At 44.5% G+C, this 23,305-nt stretch overlaps 1 protein-coding gene across 4 annotated transcripts in view; it reads right to left on the bottom strand.

Moving 5' to 3' along the window:
- Nucleotides 1-23,305, bottom strand: part of SHC3 (SHC adaptor protein 3) — a 192,949-nt gene that overhangs the window by 80,537 nt on the left and 89,107 nt on the right. For all 4 annotated transcript variants that reach the window (XM_070795190.1, XM_070795189.1, XM_070795188.1 and 1 more), the window contains 2 exons: nucleotides 4,802-4,865; nucleotides 2,210-2,329 (listed from right to left, as the gene is read on the bottom strand). In XM_070795190.1, the coding sequence (XP_070651291.1) occupies nucleotides 2,210-2,329; nucleotides 4,802-4,865 (184 nt within the window). The remainder of the gene's footprint in view (nucleotides 1-2,209; nucleotides 2,330-4,801; nucleotides 4,866-23,305) is intronic.

Here is a 23,305-nt window from a genome sequence, read left to right as displayed (position 1 = left end):
AAGCTGAGATTTGGAAATCAAAGATGTCAGAATAAAATGGACATCACATTTGGTCAACATGACCATTACTGTGTGATTTTATGTTGTCCCTTTGGGTAGAGTAGAAATTGAAAAGGAGAGTAAGAAAATGAGAGCTAATTAACTAAAGGATGTGCTTTGCTCTGAGGGTGTTTCATCTGGTTTCTCCTCCTTGCAAGCTCTGCAGAGGAGAGCTAGCACTGCACTTCTGTTGTCTCTCTGGATTGGGAAGGGCAGGGCCACTCAAGCTCCTTCTCAATTTGCTACAGCCAGGCCTAAACTCGGGAAAGGCTGAGGAATGTGGGCTCTGGCTCCTGCCAAATCTCCCTCAGACTGTGCTCATGTTATCTGTACTGGCATCTCCCAGGACTCTTGAGCCTAGCACACCCTCCCAAGGGCAGGACGATGAGACCAGGACATACCCAACCAGCCCCCTACCCCAGGATGGGGAAGGCCAACCACTGTGACCTCATCCTTTCTGCTCTGAGAGTCTGCCTCTCTCTCTCTTTTTATTTTTTGAGGTGGGACATGAAGTATAATGTGGAATTACAATGATCTCACAGAATTGAGGACCATGGCCTGAGGATTCCTAGAAACAAAAGATGCAACAGTCACGTGCAATAAAAATGGAAGAGAACAGATTGCAGTTGCCAAGGGGAGAGAGGGCAGGAGGGAAACATTGAGAGTCGGGGATTAGCAAATGTAAACCATTATATAGAGAATGAATAAACAACAAGGTCCTACACTACGGCACAGGGAAATATATTCAATATCATGTGATAAATCACAATGGAAAAGAATTTTTTAAAGAATATACATATATAAATACATATATAACTGAATCACTTTGCTGTACAATAGAAATTTACAAAACATTGTAAATCAACTATACTTCAATTTGAAAAAAAAGAATGAAAGTGGGCATGTGAGGGAAACCCTGAGGAAACCTATCTCATTAGTTTTCATGCTCAAGCGTGCTACACCCCAAGTCACCACAGTGCTCAGCTAGAGGCAGCTCCAGAGAAAGGCTGAGCCCATTGCATGTTTCTAATCTACCACCAGAGGACTGGTTACCCATCCCTCAGAAGGGCCGGTGAGAAGGAATTATCCATCAGTTGAGTGAGAACAAAGGAATGGAGGGAGAAGTGGCATGCAGTATGCCAAAGCACAGCCTAGGCATTGCCTCTCGTTTCTATGCCAGATCTAGAATTTACTTCAGCATCTGGGGTTGGAGGTGGTGTCCTATTCATCCTAAATGAAGCTGGGCATGCTGCTTGCTTACTTGAGGGTGTGGAAATCAATAAATATGACTATGTTTAGTAAGATGAAGGTAACCCTGGGCATCCCTGGTAACACACTGCAGAGTGGGGAAGTATGTCACTCAGAGGTCTGTGGATTGCCCAGCCTCCTCCATGGAGACACACCTGAATCCCAGCTTACACTGCTGCCAACAGAACCCCAGACTGAACTGAGCGTGTTCACCTCCTTTACTTCCTTTGGCCTTCAGAACCAAAGTTCTCTTGGTTCCAGGATAGCTACTCATACACCCATTTTCCCAGCTGAAGGAACTAACAGTCAAAGAAACTTAAATGACAGACAATGTGGAAAAACCCAACTATCTTAACAGAGTTTGCCTCAGTAAGCTTCATCACCCCCACCTCAGTCAGCCAGGACCCCTCCACACTGGGCATGCCACAGATGCACCATGTCACGTCAACTCCATGACAGTCTCAACCGCGAGAGCCTCCAAAATAATGACCCACTAAGAAATTAAAAATGCTATCAATTAAACCACAGCATGTGACCATTTCAAAGACGATAGATGTGAAAATTAAATGTGGGCTGTAGAACCAACAAAATACAGCATAAGAGAAAACAAAATGGGGCAAAGGGACATTGATAGGAAACTTCTGCATATACAAATACACCTCTTTTTAACTCTAAGTATATCACTGATTTCATGCATTTTCCTTCCCTCCCCCAACAAAAAAAGGTTTATATCAGAATTCAAAAGACCCAATTCCAGCTATCACTCACTTGATGAACTTTAAAAGTGGCCAGAGTTTGTATACTGGTGAAAGTTTATACAAATATGTTTCACAGGGACCCGATAAAGCTGGAAATGGGAAGCCCTTTCAAGCAGCCATGGTTTGGGGGTTCTGGGCACGGCAGGGCCTGGGCACCTACAGACCTGTTTGGAGTCCGGCGTCCGCAGGTTCAGGCTGGCGGTGGAAATGGTCAGGGAAATGCTCATGCCTGCAAACTGGAGGTTGCTCTTGCCCAAGATGCTAGACAACATTTTGCTCGGAGGCTGTGAAATGAAGAAGCATTATTTTAGCTTTCCATTCTAGGGAGGCCACACTGTCAGGGCCCCCACGCTGTTCTATCCGCCACACCTCCAACCTCCACCATCCCCTCTCATCAGGCCCATGAAGGCAATGTCACAGAAATGAGCTGGGAGGGTGAGATCTGACCCTAACACATCAATTCTAGAGTATGCAGTATGCAAACTAAAACACCTAACATGCACACACTGAGATGAGAACCCTGCAGGAAGGTCAGAGGTGTCAGTACACCAGGCAGCTCGTCTGGGATGCAGTCTCATGGGGGTCACTCATAAGCCTCAGAAAAGCATCACGGGCCACAAGTTTTGCAGCCTCAGAAACTGGTTTCATCCCACCAGGAAACTACTCAGGACTAGACTAAATGGGCCAGCTCATGGGGCTGATGAACAATCAAATGGTCCAGTTAAAACTGTTGGGTCTGGGGCCAGCACAAGGACGGACAGACCCAGTTCTGCTCCAACTGGTGCATTAAACAGTCCTCCAGAATTGTCCTTGGCACAGGGACCAACTGCCCCACCATCCTTCCCTTTCAGATTAGAACATGCCCTCTTCTAAGATGCCAATGCATACTAGTTCTTAACCAGGCAGGCACTATTTTTGAATCCCCTGCCAGAGCTATTTAAAAACAGAGATGCCTGAGGCCCACCCAGGAGATTCTGATTAAGTATACCAGAGTGGAGCCTCAAAATAGAAATTGCTTCCCCCACTTTTGTCAAGAGGATCGTGAGGGAACCCTGAGAACTGCTGGTCAAGTACCATGTGACTATAAAAGCATTCCTGTTTGCAAAATTTTGGAGCCTGCCTGGTCCTCTATGTCTGCCCTGGGCTGATTGAAACACAGGCTAGCGCATCAAGTTGAGCCTTCATCCAAAATTATCTGCCTGAAATCCAGTTACTCTGTGGGTTCACAAATGTCTGCAAGCTATGAAAACAGAGCTGACCCACAGCCTTGGAAGCAGCGGAGGCAATGACACAACCTGCCCCAGAACCTCAGCCTTGGGACAGACTCGAAGACAGGGATGCACGAACTCCCCACCATTCAGTCCAGGCTTAGAAAAGTCCAGATGGTGGGTATTTAATTACATATATACTAGACACTTAAGGAAGGAGTTTTTCTATGTTTTCTCTTAATCAAGTTTTTTTTTTTTTTTTTTCCTTTCTGGTCCAACCACCTTCAGGATGAAAAGGTCAAGGAATTAAAAGTGCAACCCCTGAAGCCAGGCGGCCTGAGCTTGAGAAGCTCCACCACCTTCTCACACTGTAAGTTCCCATCCCTGTACCTCAGTTTCTATCATCTGTAAAATGGGGATAGCCAGTGGTATTCTAGAGCTGGTTTGTTCTAGCTAAAGAAAGCCAATTATTAATTTTTTAGGAGTTTTATGAGCTGGTGACAAAGAGTTGGACATGACTGAGTGACTGAACAACAACATGAGCTGGTCATTAAAAGGAGCTGCTACTTAAAATTAATTTATGTAGACTTACAATTAAATCAATTACATTTGTAAAACAAGCAATAAATACTCAAAACTCATCACTTCCTAATTGTTGCTACATTATGTATTAGCTATGCTGTTCAGGTTGGTGACTCAGTGGTAAAGCATCCACCTACCAGTACAGGAGATGCAGAAGACTCGGGTTCGATCCCTGAGTCAGAAAGATCCCCTAGAGAAGGAAATGGCATCCCACTGCAGTATCCTTGCCTGGAAAATTCCACGGACAGAGGAGCCTGGCAGGCTACAGGGCATGGGGTCACAAAGAGTCGGACGTGACCAAGAGACTTGAGTATGCATGCCCGTGCTCTTCAGGTTACTTATGTCCATGACATGTGGCAGGGATGTTGTGTAACAGTGACTTAAAACATACTTCTTCCCAACTCCCCTTTAGGGATATCAGGTTAGAGCTTGAAATTGGCCACAGTGGAGCATTTACACCATGGAAACTGGCAAACAAGACCAATTTAGTGCTTCTCAGTCTCCATCTCCAGCCTCAAGAGCCTGTTGCTCAACTTTTACCAGTACATCCCTGAGGGCATCAACCACAAAGAGTTGCTCTAATGAAATTAATTAATGTACAGAAAAGCTGAGAAGAGCATCTGGCCCTGGTTTACAGGGCTTTAAGTGTAGACCTTGGGTGTTGACTTTGGCAACCCTATCAGTTAGCCTTGAGAGCTAACTGTCCTCATCGACCATATGGCAAAGAGGGAAACTAAGCTCTTTTTGTTTTTAAAAGTGACAAAAGTCATTGTCACTGTAAGTTACCCTCTTTAAACCAACAGATGACTCTTGGTTCCCCACTGCTCAGCCAAAAAAAAAAGTGACAACAGCCAAGCCATGGGAAAGAGAAACTGAACAAGGCGTGTGATTAAAGATGCTGTGTGGTGACAGAAGTGGGGAAAAGCGAAGGAGACACAGGCAGACATAGAGCTGGGAGGACGGTACCTTTCTCTTCCTGAAGGCTCCCTTGGATCCAGGGACAGCTTCACAAACCCGGCTGATGGCTTCCCTAAGAGGACAGGAAGAGAGATCCATTTTATCACATCCATCAGGATTACATAACCCAGATTGTCTACATGTACAAAAAACAAAATAAAAAATCTACAAGCAGTGTATCTTAGAACGTCTGACTGCCAGTATCATAGTTCTATCTGTTGCAATGACCATTTCCTAAGGCTGTAAGATGTATCAATGCCACACTTGCTTTTTTCTTTTTCAACATTTGGTTAAGATTCCATTTTAGAAAATCAGTGCCATGAAGCGCTGAAGTGTACTTTTCTGGATGTTCTCTCCATTGCTGTGGTCATGGCACAAGGCCCAATCCTAATCAAGCACTGCTATTGATCAAGATCCTTCTGAAGTGAGTCAGAATGTAATTAAAAGAAATTCAGTCCTCTGAGTGTTATTCCCAGCTTCTGCAGTTACTAAATATCATAAAATCAAGAGAGTTTTGAAAGAGGAGAGGAACTCCGGGGGTATACAAATGAGCCAGAAATGAGGCTCTGTGCAGGCATTTCTAGAGTAGCTACAATGTGCTGGGCACAGTCTTGAGGAAGGAGACAAGGAATGTAGGTACCAAGGGGGACTGACAGGAGGACCAGCTGCAGAGCGTCTGACCCACAGGCCTGTCCGGGGCAGGAGGCATGAAGCAGTGCATGCATGCTCAGTCATGTCCAATTCTTTGCATCCCTGTGGACTGTAGCCTGCCACATTCCTCTGTCCATAGGATTTTCCAGGCAGGAATACTAGAGTGGATTGCCATGCCCTCCTCCAGGGGATCCTCCTGACCCGGGGATCGAACGTGCGTCTCCTGTATTGCAGACAGATTCTTTACCACTGAGCCGCCCCGGGCACCCACAGGAGCAGTGGGTGGGTACAAAAGTAAGACCAGGTGGAGGCTGCTATAGTCCAGATGCTGGAAGCTGGGCAGAACGTGGCTCTGGTGGGTGCTTGAATGCATGTGTAGCACAGTTTTGTGACTCAGCCTCAGTGAGACATGATAAGTGATATGCCAAGTGAGGCCTCAAAGTCAGGAGCCCCGAAAAGAGCTGGGTTAACTTCTAACTCCCACATGGAAAAGGACAAAATAGTAAAAGAACATTAAAAAAAATAATAAATAGGAATTGGAGACACATTGAATAATAAAGAAGATAATGGGTCCTCAGTAACATTTCAAAACTTTTTCAGCTGAATACTTCTTGCAATTATTTCTATCATCTAAACATTATTACTGTCACAATAGAATGCTTTTAAGAGAAATATGACCTTGTCAAATTAAGCAAGAGACTATTAAGATAAGCTTTACATTTGCCATTCAACTCATTGTAGAGAAAAGAGAAAGAAATACTATTCTAAAAGTTCAGATGCCATAAAAACTGTAGACAATGAATCATCATGACGCAGAAAAAGTTTATTTGAAAGAAACAAATTTTTTAATGTTTATCCTTAGTCATTTATTTTAAAATACTATTATTCTAAAAGTGGTTCTCTCAAAATGATCATCCGAAGTATTTTCTAAAGGTAAACGCCTTATTGAATAGAGTCGAGTCATTTCTCTAGAGAAGCATGCATTTTTAAAAAAGTTACTATATTGTATCTGTTTAATTTTTTTAAAGTTTGATGCCTGTCTGCACTGTGTGTGTTATATTAAATGATATATTTAGCTGAGCAAAGCAGTTCAGTCTCTGATAGTCCCAGCAGGCTAGAAAGACATTATTTGGTGAAAAATTTCCAGTTAGTCATTTTTTAAATACCCCTAGTAAGCATCAGATTTCTTTTCCCTTCCACCAATATGCAAGAGGAAAAAAACTGGTCTTGGATGACAGGCTTCAAGAAAGAAATGTCAAATGTCTACTTTAGTATGTAGCTTTTACACATCATCAAATGTCCCACGGAGTCAAGCCACTAAGCTTGGGCAACAGGCCTTGCTACTATGTACCACTTAGGGAGTTGGGAAAGACCAGTGAGCATTAAGAATGGGATTGTGGTGAAAATGTTGCAAATAATAAACATGGTCTATCAAACAAATCCCATTATCTCTATCCCTCCCATAGACAGATAAGCAGCCATCTCAGGGCATGTTCAGAGACTCAATCTTTTGGCCTTAAACTTTGCAAATGTAAGACCTTCTAGAAATGTCTCAGAGCTCAGGGACTCAGGGAAGTCCTAGGGATCCCCCTTGTGAGCCAGTCTTTAGAATCCCCAAGGAGGTTTGCAAACCAAGCTACTTTTCAGAAAAAATGCTCTCCTTTCATCATTGGCAGAAACTTGTTTCTAATGACCGTATTCCTCATGAGTGTGAATTCTCATTTCAATCAGGTTGATGGTATTCATTTCTGTTTGAAATAGAAATGTGACATAACTATTAATAAGCGCAATAGTTAGATGACTGAAATTAGCTTGAACTTCAAAGTCTAATTTAACTGTAACAATTTTTATTGTCCCTCCTTACTCCCTAGCAGAGTGCCTCTTGGTGATGAGTATTATTTCAACTGGTTCATTTAGCAATCATTATTTAGCCTTTGTATAAGTCCATTTAATCCTAGTTCGAGCCTCCAGTTGTGCTTTTGCCCTGTTTTTAATCATGGAAATTGCATCCTAACATTCTGTCCAGTGAGATCCCATTTTGGTAAGTCAACCATGACCTTGGAGTTCAGTTAATATGAAAATGGAATGTTTGGCACCTCCAGAGTCATCTGAGAGTACAATTACTGGCTTCAATAGCCAGCCCTATATGCTAATCTTTACTTTCTTATGATTTCACCATCATCCCTTTTTCAGTCTAAAATTCTTATTGTTAGAGCCAGTACCCTTGAGATTTAATAGCTTTTTCATTGGAATACAGTACTAGACCCTTTGAAATCATGCAGCATCACCTTATTCCCTACTCACAATCTCATTGCTGCCTACCTTATCTCCCCAAACACACACACACACACACACACACACACACATATTTTATAGACTAAAACAATAAAAAGAAGAAAAACAGGACATCTGGGTTATTTCTACACTTATCACTCATATTCTAGTGGGTTGGGTGTGCAACAAACACACACATATAATCACAAATTGCAATCAACTTCATGAAGAAACAAAAAGTAGAGGTATGTAGAATGTGTAGATAAGTAGAACCTGCCACCCTCAAATATGCCTCTCTGGTCTAAGGATCATTTTGACCTGAAGGCAATTGAGAAGAAGCAGATATAAGAAAAGCACCCTGCACTTCCCCTATTTGCCTAAAATTAGGACATGAATTTTCAAAGGTATTTCTTTCTCCTCTCTACCTGGAAGGACAACTGGAGACAATGCTGTGTGTGTGTGTTAGTTGCTCAGTCATGTCTTACTCTTTGTGACCCAATGGACTGTAGCTGATGGCCTGACCATGGAATTCTCCAGGCAAGAATATTGGAGTGGGTTGCGATTTCCTCTTCCCAGGATCTTCCTGACTCAGGGATCGAACCTGGGTCTCCTGCATTGCAGGCAGATTCTACACCCTCTGAGCCACCAGGGAAGCCGGAGACAATGCTAGACCTTGATCAACTAAGAAATGCACCAGCGGAATCTGCATAGCAAACCTTGTTCCTAACTATTATTATCCATTAGTTCCCTCATGCATTTTATCTTCCCACAATTTGTCACCCCTAGAAACTCAGTCTTTTTCCTTGTGCCTTGTCAATTCTGTACAGATGTATCCTTCAATTAAGATATAAGCCCAAGTTCTAACCACTTCTTTGTGTTACTCATTGCTGAGTTTCACTGTGTGTATATGCACTGCATGCTTTAATCAACAGTTCATCTTTCTCTCATTACTCTGTCTTCTGTTAGTCTTTATTTTAGGGTCCCAGGCAAAGAACATAGGAGGGTAGAGCACAAAAGTTTTTTCCTCCCCTACAGAATAAATGTCGTAATGTATATCAGTTGAGGGGAAAAGTTACCCAGTGAGGTCATTTAAGTGCCTGGGTAACCATCTAGGAAAAAGTAAGTTGAGTTCCTATCTTATATTTATACAAGTATGCAAATAGATCCTAGATGGATCACAAATTTAATTTGTTTGTGATGAAACCATAAGAGTACTAAAAGAAAACTTGGAAGACTTTTTAAAAATCTCTTAAAATGATACAGAAGCCAGAAAAGAAAATATTGACACAATATCATAAAACTTCATGCACAAGAAAAAATGGCAACATTTCACAATCAAAGAGATAACTGTCCTAATATAAGTCAATAAAGAAAACATCAAAAACCCAATGGAAAATGGGTAAAAGATATGAACAAAGAGTTCACACAGGAAATAAATGGCTCTTGAAAATATGACAAGATTCTCAGCTTTACCATAGTAAGAATACAAATTAAAGCTTATACTAAAAATCAACTTTCACAGCCAAAGATTTAAGCTTGATAAGACTTTGTAGGTAAAGTACCTACATCAGTGAGAATGTGTAAGTTGGTATAGCCTCTATGGGAGCAGACTGGTCATATCCCTGACAGAATGAAAGACGCATAGACCCTTTCATCCAGCAGTTCTACCTTCAGAAATGCATCCTCTAAATACACTCAGAAACAAGATAAAAGACTTACATACAGCACCACTGATTGCAGCAAAGTCTTTAACATGCAGATGGGAAACAATGTCTATCATGGGACCAGTTCAACAACTTATGGTACCTCCATTAAATGAACTATCAATAGCATTGTTGATGGTGCCCTCTCCACTCTCACCTCCCTTTTCCTCCTCAGCTTTCTCCAAGTCACTCTTGTTCACACTAACTGTTCCTGCAAAGTTGCCAACACCCTCCCTGGCACCAAATTGACCCATGATCTCCTGTCCTCACTTCCTTGACATACTTACTTTTCTTGACTTCTTGCTTCCACACTCTTCTGACAAGCTCCACCCTCCTGAGTGTTTCCGGTCAGTTTCTCACCTTCTCCATGACTCTAAGTCGTAGAGAGCCCCAGGGATCTATTCAGCCCAACTCCTCTCTGTCCTCTGTATAACCTGGACAAGTAGATGGTGCAATCTGAGAACAAATTTACTGCCCAAACATCTTCTGTCTAAATCCACTCAGGGAGCCAGCTCCTCCCAGGCTCTGGATGAAGCCCTTGGGCACACCCTACATCTGGTCAACTCACTTCTGGACAAGAAAATGTCCTCAATCACTTACAAATGACTCTATTTTCCTATTTTCAGTGATTTAAAATGTTTAGTACCAATGTAATAGTTAAAGCCTGGAACATCATTTAAAGTTAGAGCTCTTCTCCTCTGTTAGCAGTGTCTGGAGCCCAAAACCTCCTGGTGGCCAAGGAAGGAGGTGTCTTCCATCCTCTGGACACAGCTGGGATAGAGGTCTGGGGATGCATACAAAGAAGTCAGGGAGCACTGAGGGACACTGCCAGCCCTGGGTCTGGGCCCTCAGGCCAGGATTGAGGTTTGCAGCAGACTCCTCTAATAGGCACTCTCATTGCTTCTTATGCAGAATACATCACGAGAAATGCTGGACTGGATGAAGCACAAGCTGGGATCAAGATTGCCAGGAGAAATATCAATAATTTCAGATATGCAGATGACACCACCCCTATGGCAGAAAGTGAAGAAGAACTAAAGAGCCTCTTGATGAAAGTGAAAGGGGAGAGTGAAAAAGTTGGCTTAAAACTCAACATTCAGAAAACTAAGATCATGGCATCTGGTCCATCACTTCATGGTAAATAGAAGGGGAAACAGTGCAAACAGTGACAGAATTTATTTTTGGGGGCTCCAAAATCACTGCAGATGGTGACTGCAGCCATGAAATTAAAAGACCCTTTCCCCTTGGAAAAAAAGCTATGACCAACTTAGACAGCATATTAAAAAGCAGAGACATTACCTTGCCAACAAAGGTCCGTCTAGTCAAAGCTATGGTTTTTCCAGTAGTCATGTATGGATGTGAAAGTTGAACCATAAAGCAGGCTGAGCACCAAAGAATTAGTGCTTTTGAACGGTGGTGTTGGAGAAGACTCTTGAGAGTCCCTTGGACTGCAAGGAGATCCAACCAGTCCATTCTGAAGGAAATCAGTCCTGAATATTCATTGGAAGGACTGATGGTGAAGCTAAAACTCCAATACTTTGGTCACCTGATGCGAAGAACTGACTCATTGGAAAAGACCCTGATGCTGGGAAAGATTGAAGGAGGGAGGAGAAGGGGATGGCAAAGGATGAGATGGTTGGATGGCATCACCGACTCAATGGACATGAGTTTGAGTAAACTCTCAGAGAGGGTGATGGACAGGGAGGCCTGACATGCTGCAGTCCATGGGGTAACAAAGTTGGACATGACTGAGGGTCTGAACTTGCTTCTTTGACAGCTCCTTCCCCCTCTCCCAAGAATAGTTGGGTGCCTGTGCTATCAAATAGATAATGTCCATCCTTCATCTACCCACACACCTGCCCCTCCTAGCATCACACCCATGGAGTAGCTCCAGCCTGTTGCTGCTGACACAACCTCATTCTTTAGCTGAATGCTTTCTAGCATGGATTCAGTGGGCTCATGACCCATTAGGGTGCCTCCTGTGCACAGCACCTTCTATCAGCTACAGGTAGTTTCTCTCCAAACACATTTCCTCCTGCTTAAGGTCTCAATGTTGCAATTCTGTTGATCCACTAGGCTGCCCGAGCTCCCGGTGACACATGCCAAAGTCTGTGTCATTTTCTCAAAGCCCATCACTGTGTCTGAAGCAAGAGGAAACCATCTGGCCCCTCCCACATTAGCAGGGTAGAGACCACAAGACACAAGACTCTAGCCAGAGAAATCCTCTCCATAATTCCCAACATCATTCATTATGCCTTCCGGGTGAGTATTGGGAAAACAACAGCAAAGTAGGTTCCACACCCATCTGTGGTGATCCCACACCTCAGCCCTCCAGGAGTGCTGGAGCCATGCCCTGCCTGGACCTCTGCTAAACAAAGGCAGAGTCCAATTTTACTCTGTGGTTACCTCTGCCTATTTCTGTCCTAAGGTGCCTTATTATCTCTAGCTCCAAATGCCTCATTTGTCTTCATCCCCAGCTTCAGTCTTTCCCAGGATGTTGGTACCAGGATTTTATAGACAATTACCACATCCAGTTGCTATCTCCAGCTCATTGTCTAAAGTTTTCTCAGACTTGTTTTCAAACAAAGCCCTGATTGTCCCTACCAAAAGCATTCCTTCCCTGGTCTTCCCATGGTAGAAAACAGGACCATGGTCCAGAGAGCTACCCCCACCCCACACCCAGGAGCTGTCCTTGACCCTCCCAAGTCACTCCCACACCAAATCCATCAGAGCTCTGACCACCGTGGAGAAGCAAGACAGTCTACGCTCTCCAGAAACCTACAGAGCAGAGGAGGAGACCAGCGACTCACGGAATACTCTAGAGAAAGCAGTAGCCAGAGCGTGTGCACTGTCAACTACCAGAAGGCAATTCTGTCTTTGAGAGAAGCAAAAAGGCAGGTACATTTTGTCCACAGAGAGGCCTCCGTGCTAAAGGAGCTGGAGGCCAGGGGTGGTAGAAGATCTCAGGAGAAAATACAGACTGGAAATGGGATCAGAGAAGCATGACATGATGGAAGTATAAGGAGCAGCCTCAGGGAGCAATGGATGGTCTGGGAAACAGCAGACTGGGTCAGATTTGCAGAGGGCTGGGAGAAAGAAACAGATGGGTTTAAAATTCAGACCCAGATCCAAGAAGTATTCAGAGGTGCTCTGAGGAGTGACAAACAGAGGCCTTTTAAATAGGGCTGATATTGGCCATTATCAAAAAACCTACAAACAATAAATGCTGGAGAGGGTGTGGGGAAATGGGAACCCTCTTGCACTTTTGGTGGGAATGTAAATTGACACAGCCACTATGGAGAACAGTATGGAGAGCTACCATATGACCCAGAAATCCCACTACGGGGCATATAACCAGAGAAACCATAATTTAGAAAGATACATGCACCCCAATGTTCATTGCAGCACTATTTACAATAGCAGGTACATGGGAGCAACCTAAGAGTCCATCAGCAGAGAAATGGAATAAGAAAATGTAGTACATATACAATGGAGTATTACTCCGCCTAAAATAGGAATGAAATTGGGTCATTTGTAGAAACATGGATGGACCTTGAGACTGTTGTACAGAGTGGGATAAGTCAGAAAGAGAAAAACAAATATTGTGTATTAACAAGTATATGTGGAATCTAGAAAAATGGCATGATGATCTTATTTGAAAAACAGAAATAAAGACACAGACGTAAAGAACAAACATATGGACACTAAAGCAGGAAGGAAAGGGTGGGATAAATTGGGAGACTGGAACTTCCATACATATACTATTGATACTATGTATAAAATAGATAGGAGAAGGCAATGGCACCCCACTCCAGTACTCTTGCCTGGAAAATCCCATGGATGGAGGAGCCTGGAAGGCTGCAGTCCATGGGGTCGCTGAGGGTAGTACACGACTGAGCGACTTCACTTTCACTTTTCACTTTCATGCACTGGAGAAGGAAATGGCAACCCACTCCAGTGTTCTTGCCTGGAGAATCTCAGGGACAGGGAAGCCTGGTGGGCTGCCGTCTATGGGGTCGCACAGAGTCGGACACGACTGAACTGACTTAGCATAGCATAGCATAAAATAGATAACTAATGAGAACCTATTGTACAGCTTAGGTAACTCTACTCAATGCTCTGTGGTGACCTAAATGGGAAGAAAATCCAAAAAAGAGGGGATATATGTATATGTAGAGCTGATTCGTGGCGAAGGCAATGGCACCCCACTCCAGTGTTCTTGCCTGGAGAATCCCAGAGCCTAGTGGGCTGCTGTCTATGGGGTCACACAGAGTCGGACACGACTGAAGTGACTTAGCAGCAGCAGCAGCAGATTCATTTTCCTGTACAATAGAAACTAACTCAACATTAAAGAAATAGGGTTGATATGATAGAAATAAAATTGAATGGACATTACCTAGCAGCAGTATGCCAGACAGAGAGGACTGAGAAACAGCAGGCAGGGAGACCAGCCCAGACTTCTGTGGTGAAAATGACAAGAAAAAGAGGTGCATTTGGAGAAGAAAACTCAACAGGCCTGCCTGATAGTGGTGAGTAGAGCTAAGAGTGGGGCCATAGACAGCTCACTCTCACTATTAGGATGGCCTCTATCTTCCCCCAAAGATGCTTGAAAGTGGCCCATTATCTCCATCATGAAGCCATGAGACAGGCAGGCAAGGTATGAGAGCCAACACCCAGCAAGGATGGGGCCAGGAGGCTGCCAGTCAGGGTCAGAGGGGACATGGATGCTCAACATGCCAGGAGGAGGACTTAGAGCAGATGGCTTCTTCCCAGCTTCATCCATGCAGATGGATGGAAATTTCCCAACACCTACAATCTAAAGCATCACACAGGATTAAATACAATTTTAGGCATCAAAAATACCTCAAATTTAATTTGTCAAAAGGAATTTCACCATAACAAGTCAAAACCACTTAAGTTTTCCAACAATAGGTATGTTGCAAGCAGAAACAGAGCCATGGATTTTGAAATCTCTGTACCACTTGAAGAATCAGTAAGATACCAAAGCAAGTTCCCAACTGTCACAATTTTACTGTCAACTCTGCCATTGTTATCCCAACATTCCCAATGTTTGTGATTTGCCCCAGACATATGTACACAGTAGGTGTCAATAAATACTGGTTGCTGATTACTAAACAGATACAAAAACTAGTATCCTATAATTTCTCATTTAAAATAAAAGCCCAACAGAAAAGTAGAAAAGACATTCCTTAAGCACCTTGATATCCCCAAGTGAAACATAAACCCTTGAGATTGCTAAAAATGTCTGAACCAAAGAGAAAGCTCCCTGAGACAATATTAAACCTAATATTCCTAATGGTTTAAATAACTAATGTCTGCTCAAGATGTGTGGTGGTCTGTGGTGGTCACAGACATCTCTGGCTGAGAGTTCAAACCCTTGCCTTATTTATTCTTATGAGTACTTCCACTGCATTTTCTTTTCCCCTTTAACATTCTCATTGGTGGGTTAGAAAAAGTGCTCCCAGTTCAACTGTTTCAAGCTGCTGATAAGCCAATCAAAGAGAAAGGTATACCTCATAATTGCTCTTTTTGGACAGGCACAAGTTTATAAAAAGCCAAATTCTCAGGTAATCAGGATGAGTCCACGACCCACACTGTGCTACAGGCAAGGCAGTCCCACTTCCCTCTGAATGCCAGCCACCAAGAGATTAAATGGGGCTGCCCAAAGAAGCGTGGAATCCACAGACCTTGGAAACCCCGCCTATATCTATCTTTAATGCCAGCTTTTAAGAGAGATTCATCTTCTGAGATCAAATACCACAGGCTCTAAAGAACCCAATGCCACTGAAACCTGCTTCCTTATAGCACAGCAGAAATATAGAAGAAGCAAGCAAACCTGACCTCAAAATCTCTGACCCTTTGGATACACATACCAAAAGCAAACCAGTCAATTCTAAAGGAAATCAACCCTGCATATTCAATTGGAAGTACTATTGCCAAGGTTGAAACTCTAGTACTTTGGCCACCTGACATGAACAGCTAACTCATCAGAGAACACCCTGATGCTGGGAAAGATTGAAGGCAAAAGGAGAAGAGGGTGACAGAGGATGAGATGGTTGGAAGGCATCACTGATTCAGTGGACATGAACTTGGGCAAACTCGGGGAGAGAGTGAAGGACAAGGAGGCCTGGTGTGCTGCAATCCACAGGGTCACAAAGAATCCGACACGACTGAGCAACTGAACAGCCACCAAAAGCAAAAGGGGGCCTGACATTTTCCAGGCTCTGTTCTACATGCTTTCAAGGTATGTGTGCGTGCTCAGTCACTTCAGTCGTGTCTGACTCTTTGCAACCCTATGGACCATAGCCTGCCAGGCTCCTCTGTCCATGGGGATTCTCCAGGCAGGAATACTGGAGTGGGATGCCATTTCCTTCTCCAGGGGATCTTCCTGACCCAAGGACCGAATCCGCATCTCTTTCAAGGTATGGCATCATTTAATCCTCACACATCCTTGGCAGATAGGACCACTGATTCTGGTTTTACAGTTGAGGAGATGAAGACACAGAGTAGTTAAGCAAAGTGTCTGAGATCACACAGCCAGCAAGCTTTTGAGCCTGCTTGGAGTCCTGGGACTGAACCCTCAGCTCCAAGACCAGATCACATCCACAGAGATGGTGCATATTTTGAATCTGTCTCTCTCTGGACCTCGGGAGAGCCCACCCACATGTTCCTCAGCAAGGTCACCAGCAACTGACTCAGAATCTTAGCATCCTCACCACCTCAGAACTACATAAGGCCTTGGAAGTCCTCAACACCATTTCTAACCCACTGGGGACCTTGAGTGGTGGGAAAGATGAGGGCTGTGAGTAAAAAAAACAGGTGCCATAATATCCAAAACCTATGGAATGGATAAATAAACCATATTTGAGTAAAATTGTGCCGGAAGTGAAAAAGAGCAGACTACAGATCCACACAGAACATGAATGAGTGTGAACAAAGTTATATGCATGAGGGAGGTCAGACAAAAGAGAGTAAGTGCTACCTGATTCCACATATATAAAAATTCCAGGAAATGCACACCAATCTATATGTGATGGTGCTCTGTGTGTGACTGGGAGACCACAGGAGGAACGAGCCTGTTCCCATACTCCCTGGGAGAAGCCTGAGTCCAAGATTCCCAACCACGTCTGGTCAAGTCAGGACAGGTTTCCATCATCAAGCCTCTCTGTGGCTGTAGTCTTGGCTGCACTGCCTAAATCTGGAACAGACACCTGCTCTTCCTTCACTCCGTCCTCTGCGTTCACTTTCCTTTGTAAAATGGCAGCTACAGCATTGTGGGTGTCCCTTTGGCCAGACAGCTCAGACACTAGGCTGGGCTGGCTCCCGTGCTGTGCTCTGTACTGCACTGCAGACCCAGAAGCCATTGCCCAATGAGATCTTCCCCTTTAGGATCCTGTGGGTGGATGGATGCAGTTCTCAGAGGCAGCAGCTAAAAATAGGTTTAGCCAACAGGAGGATCTCCAATGCAGCCCTATTTAACAGTCCTGAGCCTCGCACAGACATGTCCTCTGTCATTATTTTCTGTATATCATGACATTTTGACATCTTAAAGAAACTTTCTAGCTGGGGACAGACCACTCCTCTGGGATTAGCTGATTCTTTAGAGACAGAAAAGGGCCCAGTGGAGCACCAGTGACATGCCAATGAACAAATTCAGAGCCAGGCCTCCTCTCTCAGGCCCCTGCACCCCAGAGGCAGCATTCCTCTGCCTCTCTCATCACCGGACTGGGTGCCAGGCGACTGCTATAGCTCAGAACCCACAGGAGTTATTCAAGCTAGCTAGGCTGGACTGCACACACCGCCCTGTCTTGCCTTTCCCATGGAAACCCCAGCAGATACTCTGGCCTAAACCTCTTCCCTCCTGGCCTCTGCTTCCTGCTCCCTCCTGTGCCTCCTGACATCAGGGCGGGGGGAGCTCATGCCAGCCTCACAGAAACTCAGGCGCTGTCTCAGTCTGAACACCTCCTCTTCTCTTCTCTTGTGGGGGCCACCACAGTGAGCTTCCCCTTTCAGAGCAGCCACTGGAGGTTGAAGGAGGAGTGAGGAGGAGCCCTGGGGAGCCCAGGGGTCAGAGAAGGGGAGGGGAGGGAGAGGCAGGCAACTCCCCACGCTCCCGTCTCTTTCGAGGACCTACTTCATTGGTCCCCAAACATCCTTTCTGTCACCATTTTATTAATAATAGAACAGCAACAGATTCTTATATAAACAAACTCCAGAAGATGAGCAGCATGGAATATAGGAAGCCAAAGTACAAATTCCTAGAAATAAAGACCACATAGACACAATGGGTTGTTTTTCTCAAAAAGATGTTTAATATCAGGCAAGAACTACAAGGCGGTCAATCAAAAGGGTGATTACAGCGCCCTGTGGGTAAGGAGGCGGAGACCCCAGAGAGGTGGGGAAGTGCAGGATTAGGGGAGTGGGCAGGGCAGGAGCCTCACTGTGGAGAACAGAGAATTCAGGGCTCAGGATACAGCACCTGGCTAGACCCAAGGTGGCCAGGGCGCTCCAAGGGTGTGAAGGTCCCCCTCCGCAAGTCCTCAGAAAGTGCCTTTCAGACAGACAGTACATCTGGAAAGCAAGAGAGAAAATCTGGTTTGATTCTTCCTCATGTACAAATGGTGTTAATCTCACCCCTTCCTATGGGAGGTACCCATCATGTGGGTGTTTATTTAAACAAGCGACATTTCCCTTCTCTGATCATTCAACAAACTCTGTGCATCACAGGCTGTTCCATTTGGAGAGAGTTCCCTTCTTAGCCCTCTTGTCTGACTTTCTGTCTGTATTTGGCTGTTTCTATGTAGTGTGAAAACAAGTCCCTCTGATTGATTTTGCAGAAAAGAAAGGAAGAGGGAAGGAGATGGGGCTTGAGGGAAACATTAGAAAACAATAAATAAACTTTCAAAAAAATATGCTTGAGCAGCTGCCTGTGTGTGGAGGTAATTCTCAATTTAAGGGGCAGAGCAAGAGCGGACTGGGGGCCTGGGACCCAGAGGGTAGATCTTCAGGCTCCCTGCAAACAAGGACTCTAAGCTGTAGGAGGGGGCCTCACACGAACACACACACACACACACACATACACATATATGCTCATTCCATGGGAGCCAGCACCCCAAGAGTAAGGAAATTGGCCTCTGCTGTGTGCCTTCACACCCCTCATCTCCCTGAGTTACCACCCCTGAGATGTATCCAGCATCTTTCCCCTTTGGGAAAAATGAACTAAGATAAAATGAATTCCCTGGGAGCTCAGCTGGTAAAGAATCCACCTGCAAAGCAGGAGACCCCAGTTCAATTCCTGGGTCTGGAAGACCCACTGGGGAAGGGATAGGCTACCCACTCCAGTTTTCTTGGGCTTCCCTGTGGCTCAGATGGTAAAGAATCCGAATGCTATTTGGGAGACCTGGGTTCGATCCCGAGGTTGGGAAGGTCCCCTGGAGAAGGGAATAGCTACCCACTCCAGTATTCCTGCCTGGAGAATTCCATGGGCAGAGGAGCCTGGCAGGCCACAGTCCATGGGGTCTCAAAGAGTCAGACACGACTGAATGACTTTCATTTTCACTTTCAAAATGAATTCAGTTCAGAGAAGGTACTTAATTCTTCCCAGAATCACATTATATTAGAAGAGTCAAAATCTGAATTAGATCCTTGGGGCTCCACAGCCCTGAGCCTCCTTAGAGGTGATGGTGGGGAAGCCCTGGCCACCTTAACTCACCTGATGCACTCAGTGACCCAGGGACTGCCTGCCATCAGCCACTGTGAGCAAGGAAACAGGCACCTCCATGGTCACACAGGAAGACGGGACCCCCGGCTCAGGTGTGAGATCCTGCCCCGTCGCCACAGCCCACAATGACCAGAGGCAACACCACTGGGTATGTAGCACTGCTAGGTGAGGCTGAGCACGGCCCCAGAGTTCCAAGCTTTCATCTCTTGCAAGGATGCTCAGCATTCCAGAGTTGAGCTCTGCACTTCAAAAGCTACTCAAGCACACCACTGGGTCCACACACAATCCCAGGAACCCACACAATGGGTGGGCACTCAGCATTGATGAGCCAGGTCAGGTCAGAAGAGAACCTTTAGACCCAGCATCTCACTTAGATCACAAGAGGCAGGGGGGCAGACATTCGAACTCCTGTTCATTTCACTCTCCTCTTGGGGTGTGGGGAGACCAAGCAGATCATGTGAGACCACAAGGCCAGCACTGGCACTAGGGTAGGCCTGGACCAGCCCTTCCCACTTGAGGGTCGAGCGTGTGAAGAGTAGCCAGACCCAGTGGGCAGTGGGGACAGAAACAAAGCGTGGGATCTATTCAGAGCTGATACAAGAAGTGAGACCAAACGTGTGGAGTGTGGAGGAGGAAGGGCCACATCCAACCTCACACTGTGTGACATGACAAAGGCCTCAGAGAAAGGAAAGACCACGGGCCTTCAAGTGCAGGGTCAGAGCAGGGAAGTCCTTTGCTACTGGGCACAGGCTGACCCTCTAGGGGTTTTGGTGGGCTCTCTGTTGAGAAGGGTGCCAAATGCCATGCAGGAAAGGGGAGGACAAGCAAAGATGTAGAAATAGAGAGAAGGGAGGGTGGGCCCCAGTGGACCAGGAGGAGCCTGGAAGGCAGCTACAGAGCCCAGAGGGCTGGTCTGGAGTGGGACCTTGGACAGGAAACAAAGAAACAGGCAAATTACCCACAAGGGTGGTGTTGTGAACATCATGGGAGAAATTATGTTGTTGAAGAGATGTAAAGGAAAAATTACTGGGAAGAAAGATGGAAGTCTGGTAACGTAGAGACAAACAAGAAAGACTCTTCGTTCTGATAGCAGTGAGCATATAGAAAGGGGAATGGTGGGGTGAAGGGTGGGGAGCCCTACACATATGGATGACAAGACACAGAGTGGAGTGTAACACGTGGGGCAGCACCTGTATGAAGACAAACATAAAATGTCATCACAGGACATAACGAGGTCTGAATGAATGTCCCCAGATACAAAGACATCATAGACATGCAACTTCTCCCCAATACAATAAATTAATTTGATTATAATTGTAATCCTAATGAGATCTTTTTGTACTCAACAGTATGATATTAGAATGCACAAGAAAGTTCAAAACTTGAGAAGAAAAGGCTTTAAACAACAAGAAAGACTAATGAGGAGCAATGCCTCCTACAAGATCAGGAACATGGCTATACCACCACCAAGATCAAGAACTGTAGGTTATTGGTACACAGAAGACAAATCTGTAGGTAGACTAATATAGGACACAGAAACAGAGCCAAGGGTATAGGGAATTTAGTAGATGAAAAAGTGGAATTTGGGCTTTCCTGGTGGCTCAAGGCTTTCAGGTGGTAAAGAATCCGCCTGCCAGTGCAGGAGATGTGGGTTTAATCCCTGGGTCAGGAAGATCCCCTGAAGAAGGGAATGGCAACCCACTCCAGTAATTTTGCCTGGAGAATCCCATGGACAGAGGAACTTGGCGGGCTACTGTCCATGGTGTCGCAAAGAGTTGGACACAGTTCAGTTCAATTCAGTTCATCAGTCATGTCCGACTCTTCACGACCCCATGGACCACAGCATGCCAGGCCTCCCTGTCCATCACCAGCTCCCAGAGTTTACTCAAACTCATCTCATCAAGTCGGTGATGCCATCCAACCATCTCATCATCTGTCATCCCCTTCTCTTCCCGCCCTCAATCTTTCCCAGCATCAGGGTCTTTTCAAATGAGTCAGCCCTTCGCATCAGGTGGCCAAAGTATTGGAGTTTCAGCTTCAACATCAGTCCTTCCAAAGAACACTCAGGACTGATCTCCTTTAGGATGGACTGGTTGGATTTCCTTGCAGTCCAAGGGACTCTCAAGAGTCTTCTCCAACATCACAGTTCAAAAGAGTTGGACACAACTAAGCGACTAAGCACACACACACAAGGTGGAATTCAACTCAGCTTGAGATGCCGTTTGGGCACTTGTACCTTATGAGAGGTGAACTAAAAAATCCAGAGGCAAAAAATAAAGTAAAATATTAATAATCATTAGTGTGATCTTACAGTGAGGGAAACATTGTATTGCAAACTACAATTGTGTGTGCAAAAAGCTCCCCCAAATTGACAAGAAAATGAAAAAGAACCCAACAGAAAAATAGTCAGGTGATGTAAAAGTGATTCATTAAAAAGGAAAGGAAACCAGCTGGCAAATATGTGTGAGAAGGTGCCACCTTTCTGGTGCACAAAAACCTTAAAGGAAAACAAAAGCAACATTGTTTTGACCATAAAACTGGTAAAATTAACATTAAGACTCAGTGCTCAAATGTATAAAAAAAAAAATGAGTGGGGGCTGTATTTATAAATTGCTCAAAATGGTGTGAACTTGAGAAGCGACCCTGCAGCAGCCCCATGTCAAGGAATCCTATGAAAACCTGAGCTTCAGCACCAAGGACAGAGTTGCCTGTGACCTTACAGGGTGGCTTTGTCCAGAAAACAACAGATATGGGAGGAGCTGACTAAATTGGCCCATAGCCATAATGACTTGGCAGCCATTACAAAATGAAGGAGTCAGACCCAAATCTACTGATTTGTTCATGAAGAAGGCAAATTGTGGAAATCAGTGTAGTATCAATTTATTTTTAACAAAAAGAGTGGGGAGTTACTATGCGTGTGTGTATGTGTGCTATATATGTGTGGTGTGTGATGTGTGGTGCATGCGTGTGTGTGTGTGTGTGTGTGTGCTATATATATGTGGTGTGTGATGTGTGGTGCGTGCATGTGTGTGCAGTGTGTGAGTGCAAAAAAGAAAATGTGATTACCTGTTACCTCACCTCAAGTAGCTATGACTGGAGCAGAGAAACTTTACCTTTTCTTTCTGTACTTCTATCCTTTTTAACTCATTATAATAAGCACCTACTGTATTAATGAAATTTTTAAAGAAAAACAAGTTTAATAGAACAAGAAATCAGTCTATGTGGTCACATACATCAGTAATTCCTCTTTTTTATTGCTAAATGGTATTTATAGCAGGTACATACCAGAATTTGTTTATTTATTTACTGGCTGATCAATGGGGTTGGGCTGTTTATAGCTTGGGTCTATTATGAATTATAATCCTGTGAACATCCACCTGCTGTGCATATATGTTTTGCTGGCTTATCTGGTAAGTTTATATCAATTTCATTTAAAAAACTGTCCAAGAACTTCCTTAGTAGTTCATGGCCAGGATTTCACACTCCCAATGCAGGGGGCCTCTGGTCAGGTTTGATCCCTGGTCAGGAAATTAGATCCCACATGCTGCAACTACAGATCTTGAGTGCTGCAACTAAGACCTGGTACAGCCAAATAAATAAAATAAATACATTTAAATAACTTTTTAGAAAAAAAACTGTTCAGCTACTTTCCAAAGTGTTGTGCCATTTTGCATCCTTAACAGCAATGACACAATCACGTTGCTGGGGCCCTCAAAGCATTGTGGGGAATGGAGGAAGGCAGACACAGAAAACCTCTTTCGGCATGATTTTGTTCACGTGAAATTCTAGAAAAGGCAACATTAAAGGACCAGAAAGTACTATAGTTGCGTGGGGCAGACTTGGGGATGGCTATCAACTACAAAAAGCATAGGGAATTTGGAAGAGGGGACAAAAATCTTCTGCAATGAAATGACTGTATACAACTGCCATCACTCCTCAAACTGTACACTTACAATAGGTGGATTCTATCTGTGTAAGTCAGACCTCAATGAACCAAGGGGAACATTTATAACAACAAAAATTTCTAATGAAATAAGAAACATGGCCTACACTTGGTGCACACTAAGGTGCATATCCAAGAGAAATGCATGCGTGCATTCCCTGGAAGAGATGCACAAAGCCATGCATAGCAGCCTGTGGCAT

This window comes from Bos indicus, chromosome 8 (assembly GCF_029378745.1).
Source record: "Bos indicus isolate NIAB-ARS_2022 breed Sahiwal x Tharparkar chromosome 8, NIAB-ARS_B.indTharparkar_mat_pri_1.0, whole genome shotgun sequence".
Lineage (NCBI taxonomy): Eukaryota > Metazoa > Chordata > Mammalia > Artiodactyla > Bovidae > Bos > Bos indicus.
The sequence above is the reverse complement of the archived record's forward strand: the minus strand, read 5'-3'. Positions and strand labels throughout refer to the sequence as shown.